The following is a 13461-nucleotide window of genomic DNA, read 5'->3' as shown; positions in this document are numbered from 1 at the left end:
AAATTAGCCAGCCAGTAAGATTGCAAGCACATTACAATGGCAATCCCGTCTGCCCTCAGGTTTATGTCTTATGTAAGTACAAATAGGTTCTGTAGGTTTGTTCTTAAGTAGAATTTGTATGTAACAGGCTCACTTTTAAGTGTAACTCCAGCCATATATGTATAGAGAACACTTTGGATAGCATAGCATAGAACAGCCTAGGGAACAATTAACACTCCTGTAGAATTTGTTTTGCTACCTTTGCCCCTCTTCAGAAGATTACATCTCACTTTCTGTTCCTGTGATAATCGGATTTTCAAAAATTGGATTTGTTTTGGAAACAAGGATTGGTGATAAAGCTCCAGTGGAGACACCTTTTTTTTCATAACAACTCTTTCAGGGGTGAATTTCCCTTCCTAGGGGTAGATTTCTCTCAATTCCTGTTGTCTGAACCCCATTCTTAACTGTGAATCATTTGTAAATTGGATGTTTGTAATTCGGGGATTGCCTGTATATGGCCTCTCTATTCAGCTCTTTTGATTAGAACATGTACTACTCTATGGCTAATATCCATTACCATATTTGATCGAAATCAATTCTGTTATGTGTGGCATAAACATTTCCCTGCATCTCTGGCCCCATCTATACTACCATATAAAATCCAGATTATCTACTTTGAATTGGATTATATGGCAGTGTATACTAATATAAAGGAGATAATCTGGATTTTATTTTCAAACTCTTTTCAACCTGCTACAGTAAAATTTATTAAGTACAATATCATACAGCCTCCATATACAAGAGTGCAAATAACATACAGTGAGAACCGGTATCTGTGGGGTATACATTTCCAGCCATACTGTGGTCAATGAAATGCCATTAAATTTTCTTACTTCCAGCCTATCATACTATAGAGTTTTGTTGTAGAATCTAGAGGTATCATCTCTAGGAATTTGATAGATCCTCCAAGACAATTCCATGGTAATTTCTGGTGAACATATACCATAGAAACTCCCATAGGACTTAGCGAATTACTAGAGAGACATTTCCCACCTGCTCTCCACAAGTGTAGATAAATGGTTCCAAACTACAGGAAAGGAAATTCCACCTGAACATTAGGAAGAACTTCCTAACTGTGAGAGTTGCTCAGCAGTGGAACTCTCTCCCCCTGAGTGTAATGGAGGCTCCTTCTTTGGAGGCTTTTAAACAGAGGCTGGATGGCCATCTGTCAAGGGTGCTTTGGATGTGATTTTCCTGCTTCATGGCAGGGGTAGGACTGGATGGCCCACAAGGTCTCTTCCAACTCTTTGATTTTATGATTCTATGAAATGAAACTGTAGGTATTGGTTCAGTGGTTACAGGGATCTTACTGTAACTATAAAACACATCATTGATTTGCGAATAGAAAAACCACAGTAAGAATACTAAACTTCTTTGCACAAGCAAACAACTAAATGCATATAATCAGGTTCACATACCATCAATGCTACGGAAATCCAATAGATAAGTTCTACTGTCCACCTGGTATAACTGTAGACTCATTTTGGAATAAGTGCCAGTCACTGGATTCTTCCTTCGAACACGCAAATAGTATGGATTTACAACCTAAGAAGCAGAATCGAATATTAATTTCCACCGTAATATTTCAAGCAAGGAACATCAAACAACTGTTGTAAAGTCAATCCATACTATCACTGTCTGTGGAACTGAGACTAAAGTAAGCTCACCTTCCATTCATAATCCAACTGTTTGATTGCTCGACAAACTTCTGCCATTATGTCATTTGGTCGACTCTGACTCCGAATTCCCAAATGCCACTTTGCTCTTCTGACTCCTTGGTGTTTGGACTTCTGTGGGTTTAGCTCATCAAGCGTATGCCGCTGCCTTGGTAATTCAGCAACTAAAAATGGCACTCTTTCGGGGTGGGGGCGGGAGAAGTGATCGTCAAGAAAGGAATCTGGTGGGCTTGTTGCCAAGTAAAAGTCTTTAGCTTCATTCATTATTCTCCTGTTATCTATAATCAAGTGGTAGGCAACGGCTAAAGGATCCTGATGATTTCGATTATACAAGCAGCCAAGTACTTCCTCCTCTGTGCATTCAAACTTCTCACAGACCTCTTTTAAGGCTTCATCATCAATCATGGTTGAACTGTACGATGGGTCTTCAGGAAAGAGGTACTTGGGGAGGTCGAGCTTGAACCAGTCATGTTCCCTAGACGCAAAATAACAGTTATTTCACAAGCCAGCTGTTCCACTCCTTAACATTGTACATACACAAGTACAAGTCTAGAAAAATGACCCCAAAAACTTGTTCTCATTTATCCAGTTTGATGTCAGTCCTGTACTTTAACATTCATGAAAAAAGGAGCCATCCTCTTTTTGAAGCATAATGTGATAGTCGAGAACTGAGTCTGCCCTGGGAGAACCTAAAGGAAGCTCTGTATCCATCTACTGTCTCCACTACAATTTGTCTGGGTGGACAAATAGTGGTGGTGGACAGGAAGGGCTGGTCCAAAACTGGGACTGGCACTTTTCCCCTACATAGAATGATCCTCGACTTATCCATGGGGCACATCGCCATCCATGATTTTGTTTCCAAAGTGCCCTCAACTTATACATGCGGTCAACTTATATATGAATATATATGGCAAACATTTTACTAACTAAATATTGCAAACACAGATTAACATTTTAAGATTTGTTTTTACTCTCAATCCGAAAGTGGCATTTGATTCAGCTCATGACATAAAGTTGCGCTAACTATCGAAACTCTGGTAATAAAGCATTCATCAAAATAATATATAATTTCTTTCTAAAATGTTTTCCTACTTATAAAACAGCAACAATCCTCTCATATCCTGTGCTTGACGGGATCACACTCCCCCTGAAGGCGCAGGTCCGCAGCTTAGGGATCCTCCTGGATTCAGGGCTGACGCTTGAGGCTCAGGTGTCAGCCGTGGCCGGGAGGGCCTTTGCACAATTAAAACTTGTGTGCCAGCTGCGACCGTACCTCGAGAAGTCGGATCTGGCCATGGTGGTCCATGCCTTAGTTATCTCTAGACTGGATTATTACAATGCGCTCTACGTGGGGCTGCCTTTGAAGACGGCCCGGAAACTGCAACTAGTACAACGCTCGGCATCCAGGCTTCTAACTGGAGCAAATTACAGGCCGCGCTCAACTCCCCTGTTTAAGGCGCTCCATTAGCTGCCGTTTATTTTTCAAGCCCAATTCAAGCTGCAGGTTATCACCTACAAAGCCCGTTGCCCCCCGGCTCTGAAACTCTCTCCCCAGGGAGATCAGGCAGGCCCCTACCCTCCTTACTTTTCAAAAGAGCCTGAAAACTTGGCTCTTCCAACAGGCCTTTGGCGACTGATCTCCATAGTAAAGGATCAACCTATTGCCTATTTTATCTTTATTGCTCTCCAATTTTTTAGCCGGCAATAGTCCCTTGTGTACGCCTTCCCCAGCACTTTAATGGGAACAATAGCTCTGGTATCTACCTCTCCCTGATGGTACTGACACTACTTGAAATTTTGGCCCAGTTCTTTTTGGAGCCAACCCAGGATTTTATCAGTATATTCATTGTATGTGACCTTATTTGTTTTATGATTTGTTTTATTGTTGATTGACTTGTTTTATTGCTATGTTTTTATATTGTCTGATGTCTGGGCTTGGCCCCGTGTAGGCCACCCCAAATCCCTTCGGGGAGATGGGGCGAGGTATAAAAATAAAATCATCATCATCATCATCATCATTATTATTATTATTATTATTCGATCTGATTTACTTTTTTCCAGCAGTTAAAGGTGCAGCTTGTTAAAACACAAAACATGTTTTACAACCCAATTTCAAACATTTCTTTAAAATGTAGCAATTCAGTTGCAAGTCGCTTCTGGTGTGAGAGAATTGGCCGTCTGCAAGGACGTTGCCCAGGGGACGCCCAGATGTTTTGATGTTTTACCATCCTTGTGAGAGGCTTCTCCCATGTCCCCGCATGGAGCTGAAAGAGGGAGCTCATCCGCACTCTACCCGGGTGGGATTTGAACCTGGCAGCTTTCAGGTCAGCAACCCAACCTTCAAGTCACGAGGCTTTTATCCCCAAGGCCACCGGAGGCTCCTTTACATGCTAGTATACATGCTAGTTCCAAAAAAGCCCACAATGTTATTTTTAAAATCTAATGTAAAATCAACATAGTATGAAGCTAAAACAATATTTTTGTGTTAAAAGTAACAACAAAAAAACACCTGAAATACTTCAGATGCTTAAAATAACAACAACAAAAATGACATCCTGGAACCATCTTTAAAAACACGAATTCAAAGAGAAAAGTATCTAAACTGAAGTCCCAAAATACAGAATTAATGTTATATTTAATACAAAGCTGCTTACAAAAATATGCATTAGTTTTATGTACCCTTCATATGCAAAGCATTGCATTGAAATGTTCATTAATACACAGTATAATATACTTTCAATACAAAAGATTACCGTATACCATTTTATAGCATGATCACAGAGTCAGAATGCTAGCTCAGAAATTCAGGATTGAGAGTGCCAAAACTTAAATGCTTATGTTTTCACTTTCCATTCCTTCTTCCAGTATAATCAAAAGGAAGGGAAACAACTTCTAGGCTCAAATTATCTCCATCCACTGGATAATTACATGTGAACCAGACAAAACTATTTAAGAAAACTCAAAGCACGGTCCAGTAATATATTTAGTTAGTTCACAATAATAGTCAGTTCACTGTGATTAATATTATGCCCAAATAAGGACAATGTCAGCAGATGTGGCAGTAAATCTGGCATAAATGTTTAGAATTAGGTCCATAAATACATAAGGTGGTGAGACATACCTTATATCTCTTATTGTAGCTCTCTTCATAGGATCCACCTGCAGCATGTGTTTCAAAAGGCTAATTACTGCTGGATTCAGGTACTGAGGAGTATAAAATATACCATCACATATTTTCTTAAAAAGTGTTGGCACATGATCATCGTCAAACGGAAGGGTCCCACATAACAGAGCATAAAGAATAACTCCACTGCTCCAGATATCCACTTCTGGGCCTGCATATAATCTGGAAAATGAAATTTGAAGTGAATTTTGATCAGGGAACAATGTTTACATGAAACTTCTTAGTCTGTTATGCTTTCTATGGTTAACAGAAAAAAGTACACAAAGTACTGAACTTTTGACATTTGTTAATATAAAATGGACACGATGCTATGACATAGTACTGTAATGAGAAATCCTTGGATCTAAATAATGTTCAAGCACACACTGGGTCACTTTGGTCAACCAACTATGGACTAGCATACCTGCAACACTATAAAAAATTAGGCAGGAATGGAAAACCCTTGGATCCTTCTGAAGCTGATCTATTATTTACATCAGACCTCACCATATGTCAGGTGAGGAGAACAAGAGCTCAACAACACCCAGAGGATCAGAGATTCCCAATCCCTGAGTTATCATGCATGGAAAGGATGATAATATTGCATATCCTGCAGTTCTGCTTTTTCTCCGATGTATCTTAGCCATTAAGAGACACAGCTTTGATTTTTGTTTCAAGAATATGATAAATGTTAACAACTGTATAATGCTCAAGGTAAAGCTAGAAAATGTATTGCTGAGCAAAAGGGATGTGGGATGCAATTTATGGGTCCATATACAGAAAAGAATGATAACTGCTTAACTACAGTTTAAAACCATGTTACCTCTGCACAGAACCTATCACTCAGTTTAACACAAATCACAAGAGGATAAAAATCAAGTTATGTCCATGTTCTCTGCAATAAAAGTGTGGTACAATTGCAATAAATTAATAAACTGTGACAGTATCAGTTGTTGTGATAGACCTATACTCAGTACAATACAGCACATTTTAACCTAGGCAGATATAGCAATCAATAGTACCTCACTACAAGATATGAGAATGGCTTTCAAATTTCCAAACCTGAAAGTTTAGCAATCTACCTTGTAGCTTTAACACTGAAGAGCAGGGCTTTGTTTTTGAGAATACATATATACATTTATCCAAGAAGAGAAACTACCTTCCGGAAATTACTTCTGGAGCAGCATAATTAGGAGAGCCACAGCTTGTTCTCAAAAATTCTCCATCTGACATCATATTTGAAAGGCCTGAAAATGTACAAAAGTTCAAGTGAAGATGACCAATTGCAGATAACTAACACACATTAAAGCTTTCCACAGTGCAGATAAGTTATTCATGCATCCAAATTGTTACAGAAACAAATGAGACACAAAAATAAAACAATGCTCACAGTAGGAATACCACATACACCATAATTAAATGAAATTGTTCTGATGGTACCATCTTTGATATAGTAAAATGTATGCAAAACATTGTGGAAAAATATGTCTTTATCATAAGTTGCAGAATACAAAATTGAGATTTTGAATCTGCTACATGAAATGGGGCATGGCCAAAATCTTTTGGAAGAGAGCTTTTAATAAAGCTGAATGCAGAATGATCCAAGAATATCAATTCCCTAAAAAAGTATTTTTATTGAACTCCCTCCCCACAATCAATATAATGCAGAAGAAAGAAGATCCTGAATTAATGTTTCTAAGAGGTTTTATATTAAATTATCTAATCAGGCTAAAGGTAGGCCAACTTTAGAAAAGCCACACCTGTAACTTTGTATTTCCTCCTTGTAAGATCTGATCTCATCTATTATTCCCAAAATAAATAAGAAAGGTATTAGGGGGAGAACAAAGACAATTAGTATCATTCATTCTAGCCTCTTTCACTTGATGTTCTTAAAACCAAGGTCTCCACCACTTGCAGTGGGTCTGTTTTGTTATTGTTGCTGCTGTTTTGTTAAAGTGCTTATTCCCACAAAGGCAGCCTCTATAAAAGCCAACCTAAGTCCAATAGGCATAGCCAAAAACAAATCAAAGGATCTTGCTGGCAAGGCAAAGAAAATGTTCCAGGAAGACAAAATGGCTGAGAAGGTTTTCAGCTAAGCTGGAGCACATTGTAGGCACACAATTTGATTGCTATAAATAAACCCAATCTTAGATTCCCTCACATTGTCCAATCAGAGACAAATGTCTTATACTATTTACAAAAGGCCTCAGCATATTTCCACAAGAGAAACCGAGAGGGAAAAGCAGCTCAACAACAGATCAAACTCTAATCTAAGATATCTTCACTTAAGAGAGACTGAAATTTTTGAAATCCACTTCTAGATCCATGGGCTAGATGGCCAACTCAGTAGAAGACAACCTCATATATTCATATTACCCTAAACTCGTTAGTATTGAAGAGCTAAAATTAACATTTGGGATTTTTAGAATGCTAACTAAACTGTAAGGTATCCAAATGCATTTTGACATTTAGGGTATTGCAATTCCCTCGTAAGGCTTAATTTAACCCCCACTGTAATTAAGCACCATACTTTTGAAATAACTGAATACTTAGATTTACTTAGCTTATTTAATCAGAAACCTTTTTACAAGGCAAAGGACTACTCACTATATCTACAAGAGAAATACCATGATTATCTAGCTATATTTCTGTATTTCTATGTCATGGATTCCTGAAATGGACAGAGACAGCCAACGATAGAATATGACTCCATATTTGTGGGCGATATATTTCAAGCACCCCCCTTCCTCTCTCTAAAATGAAGTTGGGGGTTCTGTGACCCTCCAGATGCCACTGCACTGCAATTCCCATCATCTTAAGCCAGCTTGGTCAAAGGTTAGACATGATGGAAATGCATCTGTAGAATAAAACACTTCCTCCTGCTCTGAAGTGCAAGTTCAGTTACTGACACAGAGAATCATGGATATGGTAGTTTAAGTTGCACATTATGATACACAGTTTTACTGAACACATTGTGGTGTTATATTCCAGCCAGGCAATTTCTATCAGAACATCTCATAACAAATGTAAAGCTTAAGCATTACCTTCACAAAAAGATTAATCCCAATGGTCATTTTTTAAAACATTAAAAGAGCAGCAACACTGAGCTACACTTTTCCTTTATAGGCAAAGAAATGGCTGGCACCACATATATAACTTCTGTAATAGATTTCAGTACCTGAAATGTAACACTCCTTAAATAATTGAAGTATACAAAAAATAAGCCACACTTCAAAGGAAACCTACCAAAATCAGCAATCTTGGCATTCATGTGTGCATCGAGTAGTACATTTTCAGGTTTCAAGTCTCTGTGAACTACCATGTGCCTATGGCAATAATCCACACCTGAAAGGATTTGCTGGAAGAGGCGTCTACTCTCCTTTTCGTCAAGCTAATTAGGGAGAGTAGAAAAGGGAGTACATTTTTAAAACACGAGGAAACAACATTCAAGCATTTCCCTACGTTTTAATGGTTAAGCATGCCAGTTTTGTGGCTTTAGGACAATCTCCTTCAATCCATTGCCTTCCTTGGGAAGATGGAAGCTGTATTAGTTAAATCAGAAGGCCTTTGATCACGGAAAGGTGAAAAAACTAAGTATGCCTATTAGGGGCAAAGATGATAATGAATTGAAATGACGATAGGAAATGGGAAAGAAATAGGAAAGTCCTTATCATCTTTTGTTCTCAGTGGTTCTAATAAGGCTGAAAACGTTCTTATTTTCTAAACATCACCACTGAATCTGAATAGTGTCCAGATGTCAAAACTGATGTTTCACAGTTAGCGAAAAAACTTCTTAGATAACTTGGCACATTCACTTTAACTAAGAAGGTATTTAACCTGGTTTAAAAAGTCAGTACTTTAAACAAAAATAACTAAATGCCATTCTTTGAAAACTGCTAAACCGATTATTTCAGCTCTTTAGCTTTGCCATTTCTTACAATTTAGAGAAGAGGGGAGGAATAAGACTAACTGACATAGTTAAGATGTAGTAAAGCCCTCTGGCATTAAAAATTTAGGCAGTGCCTATACAGGCAGTCCCCAAGTTATGAGCAAGATAGGTTCTGTAGGGTTCTCTGTGAGAATTGAATTTTGAAAGAAAAAAAAAAGCCTTGTTGTGGAAATAAAGATTGGTCATAAAGGGGAGGAGCTCTTTGGACCAAGGTGGGCCCATGCATTAGCAAACAACACAGAGCAAAAAGCTCTCAGCTTCAAGAGACAGCAAGCATGTTAACTACTGGGAGGAGGGCTTAAGATAGGTGCATGATTTTCCACTTTTGTCAGGGTTTTGCAGCCCTAATTTCTGTGAAAGTGAAAGACTGACTGCACTCCTAGAATTAACATTCTCTCTTCAACTCCCTCCCTCCCCCCTTCAAAGCCACAGAACCATTTCAGACCAGAAACACCAGATAACACCTATATAGAAGACGTGCTCCTTTGAATAATGAAAGGTGCTTGTCATAACAAGGGTTTTTCATCACCTCCATATTTTGCATTTAGTATGCTCTGGCTGCTGTAATGTAAACTCAGGTTTGATTTGCAAGTCTGACTGCTGAGGCACGAATTAATAGAAGGAAAAATCATTTACTTCACAGAATAAATGTAATAGTTTGACCGAAAGGTCATTTTACCTAACTGACTGTCCAAGTGAACAGTCTGATCATATGAGCAGCGTAATGCAGTGAACTCACTCAAATTCTTCTACTCCCTTATGTTAACTGGGTAACTTTGTTTTCCTAGGTCCTGGAAAGATGTGTGGGAAAGCTCAAGCAAGCATTGTAAAATTCAGCTTTTCATGTCACATCTGGACCAGCTCACAGAACATATTAAAGGTTCATCTAACACTGCAAAATGAAAAGTACTTTGAACAGATAAAGAGAAACTTACCCTTCCATTTTTACAGATGTAATCAAACAATTCACCTCCTGAAACATATTCCATAACCATGAAAATGTCAGAGGGTGTGCTGATAACCTGGTACCTGTGAAAGACAACACATCAACAAATGGATTACATATGCTTACATACATAATGTAACATTATGTAGATCTTCTATTCAATAGCAAAATAGCATATGTTTATCTGGTAAGGCATCCCAGTTCAATAGGATTTATTTCCCAAGTTAATGTCATACAAAAAAACTTTCACTTGACATTTTTGGATCCCAGTTCTGTGCAATGTATAAAACAATGCTTGCCATGATTTGGTTATTGCACAACAAAACCCATACTAGAAAACCCTCCTACATTTATTTTATCCACACAACTGGAACATTCCATTTCTCAATACACATACCCCAAGAAAACCCCACCCAACATTAGAGATTACTTTGGAACAAAAACAATCAAGAGCTTACAGCTTAATTATGTGTGGATGCCGAAAAAGCTTCAGATTCTGAATTTCTCTGCGGATTTTACCCACGACGTCAAGACTGCGAATCTTCTGTCTGTTCAAGATCTTAACCGCTACTTTGTGCCCAGTCAGCTCATGCTTGCCAACTACAAAGAATGAAAAGTTCAGCCAAAGTGTGACAAAACAAAACAAATTTTTAATTAAGGCTATCAGGTCAATTTTCCCTAAAAAGAGGGGGGGGGGGGGAGAGAAAGACTGAAAATGTTTCTCCCAGGCTGATTTCACAAGAACAAAAGTAATCAGTATCAGTTACTACTGCAAGAACTATTCATTGGGACATACCTTATTGGTATACACAGTTTTATTTGTTTACGGCACACAAACACATTACCTATATGCTAAGGTATTCAAATAGTGAATAGTAGTACACATAAGATCCATAAGAGACAAAAGCCAAGACAGCTAATTTGTCTCTGACCTTGTAGGTCTCTCCAAAGCAAATAACAGGATGAGCTCTTCAGCTAGACTTCTTCTCTGCCTTCTCTCACTGCAACCAAGTCTCTAAGTAGGTAAAAATCAGGTTGCCCCATCAAATCTTTTAGTGAGGTGGTCTCTGGAAAGATTAGTGGTACATAGACAGCTGCTATACAACAATAGTTTCTATTCATTTTTCCACCAGAAGGAAGATCACATTTCATAACGTTTTAAGAGGAAGAGGTCCATTCTACTTTCAATAAAATAAGTACAGTAAGGGCCAAGGGGATATGTTCCCTACCGGATCATGATTATCTGAAACCGTGGATATAATCAAATGACATTAAATAATCTGACTTCTGGCCCTAAAGTATCACAGAGTTCTGCTGGTGAGATATCCTTTAGGAATATGCTACATAACTCTATGGTTACTTCCAGGAGAAGTATAGCATAGAATCACCAGGAGGACCCAGCAAATTCCTAAAGACCCCTTTTCCCAAGGCAGGGGTAAATAAAACAGCATATATGCATTTCACAGATACAATAGTTTACTGAAAAAATCTTAAAGATAGATGTACAGAGAACAGATCCAATGGATACTACTTGTGGGCACGAATAATCCTGAAAGCTATTTACAATAATCAGGTTAAGAGACTATCAACAGTACACGTTGGGATTCAATATCACTGGAGATTTGCTGTGAGTAACCATATTCTTGTAATTATTTGAATACATGAGTTTCAGAAGAATTCAACCTGATGCAGTCTCCTGACTTTAATTCTTCTTTTAGAGGGGACAATATCAAATTAAAGAACACGAAGTGTTTTCAAACTAAAGTGACATCCAGGGGAGTTAGTTCATATGTTATCTATCTTCTTATAACTCTGCATGAAAGAAGGTACAGTAGATTGTCTGTGACATGTGAGATTGGCTGCAAAGCACCACAGATCTCTTTTACACTACACAATTATAGCATTTTAATTGTCATGGCTACATCCTGTTATCCTGGAATTGATAACATAGTTTGGTTAGGCACTAGAGCTCTCTGGCAAAATATTCTGAATACCACCCCAAACTACAAGTACCAGAAGTCCATAAAATGAAACCATGGCTGTTTACGTAGTATCTAAGTGCTGTAAGTGTGTAATATTAGAGACCCCGTAGGCAGGGAAGTAAAAAAAAAGAAGAAGAAGAGCCAATTCACTTCTTCTGTTAGGACTTTCATATGGCAAAAATGTTCAGTGGACATATGTGTGTATATATGAGGTCAACATTCCATTCCCTCCTGTGAAGAGGTTTATTTATAACCGCTGCCACCAATTAGTAAAGTCTTTATAACGCTGCCACCAATTGTAATGGGGTTTATTAACACTTGACATGAGTTTGGGAAGATGCAGCCACTAAGAGGAGACCTTTTAAATTTTTTCTTTCTTCTTATTATTTACTTTTGATGGTAACACAACTCAGTTTATAATATATGCAACAGAGGCTTAGATGTTTGAGGAACAACAACAAGTCTATTCAGGCACAGAGCTTAGTGGTTGCAATATTGTTTCTCCTTAGAGGCACTTTGATTAACAGTTGCAATAATAGAATGAGGTGAGTCAAACTCCCTAAAATGTCACTTCTTTCTCTACTGCTTTTAACCCGCAGTCACCCTGTGATACACAATCACAGATTCTCTGTTCCTTACCAGGACACAGACTAAATTAAATAAGTCACCAAACTTATTTTAAACTGACTCAAAATAAGCAATTGAGCCTCCCTGATCCCTTCAACCTAGGATCAGTCTTCCCTGTGCCTCATCAGAGCACAGACTAACTGCTTTTTTTTAAACCTGCACTTCTCCAACAAAACAGCAGTTGGCTCCGCCAGAGATGCAATAACTGAAATACTTACCCTTTTAAAACACAAACACACAATTAAACATAGCATCTGTAAACCAAAAAAATGCATACTTCATTACACCTCCAAAATTTATTTTTGTTGTCCTACTTGTGCAATGATGCTTTATAGGAGTGAATCCTAAGAAGCAAAATTCTTCTATTGTATGAAAGCAGGTTTTACACAATGTCCCTAATCTGCTAATGCTCTACACTGCTCTCAAATGACAGACTCAGAAAAATTACTAAATAAATTTACTGGCAAAAGATACCATACATTATTTACACTGTTAAATGTAAGGAAACCATTACTTTTGTTGACAGCCTCTACCAAAGAGAACAGATAGAGCCTCAAGTTACACAAAAAGCACAATATATTTTATCACTGTGGCACTAGCTTTTTTTGATCAAAGGCTAGCAGATGTTTTGCTTAGTGATAATATACCTTCTCATTAAACTTTAGGAAGCATTAACTAACTGTATAACCTTTAGAGCCATCAGAAGAATTGATAGGTCCTATAAGGTGATGCTTGACAGCTGCGTATAAAAGGACCAAACTAGAATGATAGCTCAACCCATAATCATTATCTCCCATATTTTTCAGAATCTTTCCTATCCTGAGCATTATTTATAAATATATTGTATCACCTTACTGAGTATCACACAATATATACAATTTAAAATACTTCTAGATAAAAACACATTGAACAGGATAACAGTTCGAACAACATTAGAAGTTACAACAACCTAAAACCAAATATATTGTAACATGTTTACTAAAAAGCTGAATTTTAGTTTGGCATCAGAAATACACCATCATTGTTGCCAATCAGACCTCCAAGAGAGAGCATCCTACAGTTGCAGTGCCTCAACTCAG

General features: G+C 37.9%; 1 protein-coding gene across 1 annotated transcript in view; it reads right to left on the bottom strand.

Annotated features, from left to right (window-relative positions):
* The window catches only part of prkaa1 (protein kinase AMP-activated catalytic subunit alpha 1), a 36087-nt gene that overhangs the window by 4861 nt on the left and 17765 nt on the right, over positions 1-13461 (bottom strand). Inside the window, exons 2-8 of the mRNA XM_008102844.3 lie at positions 10232-10373; positions 9763-9856; positions 8125-8269; positions 6038-6125; positions 4837-5061; positions 1707-2190; positions 1458-1584 (exon numbers count right to left, since the gene is read on the bottom strand). Of these exons, the coding sequence (XP_008101051.1) occupies positions 1458-1584; positions 1707-2190; positions 4837-5061; positions 6038-6125; positions 8125-8269; positions 9763-9856; positions 10232-10373 (1305 nt within the window). The remainder of the gene's footprint in view (positions 1-1457; positions 1585-1706; positions 2191-4836; positions 5062-6037; positions 6126-8124; positions 8270-9762; positions 9857-10231; positions 10374-13461) is intronic.

The sequence above is a fragment of the Anolis carolinensis genome, chromosome 2, assembly GCF_035594765.1.
Source record: "Anolis carolinensis isolate JA03-04 chromosome 2, rAnoCar3.1.pri, whole genome shotgun sequence".
Lineage (NCBI taxonomy): Eukaryota > Metazoa > Chordata > Lepidosauria > Squamata > Dactyloidae > Anolis > Anolis carolinensis.
Note: the sequence above shows the minus strand (reverse complement) of the source record. Positions and strands in the feature narration are given on the sequence as shown.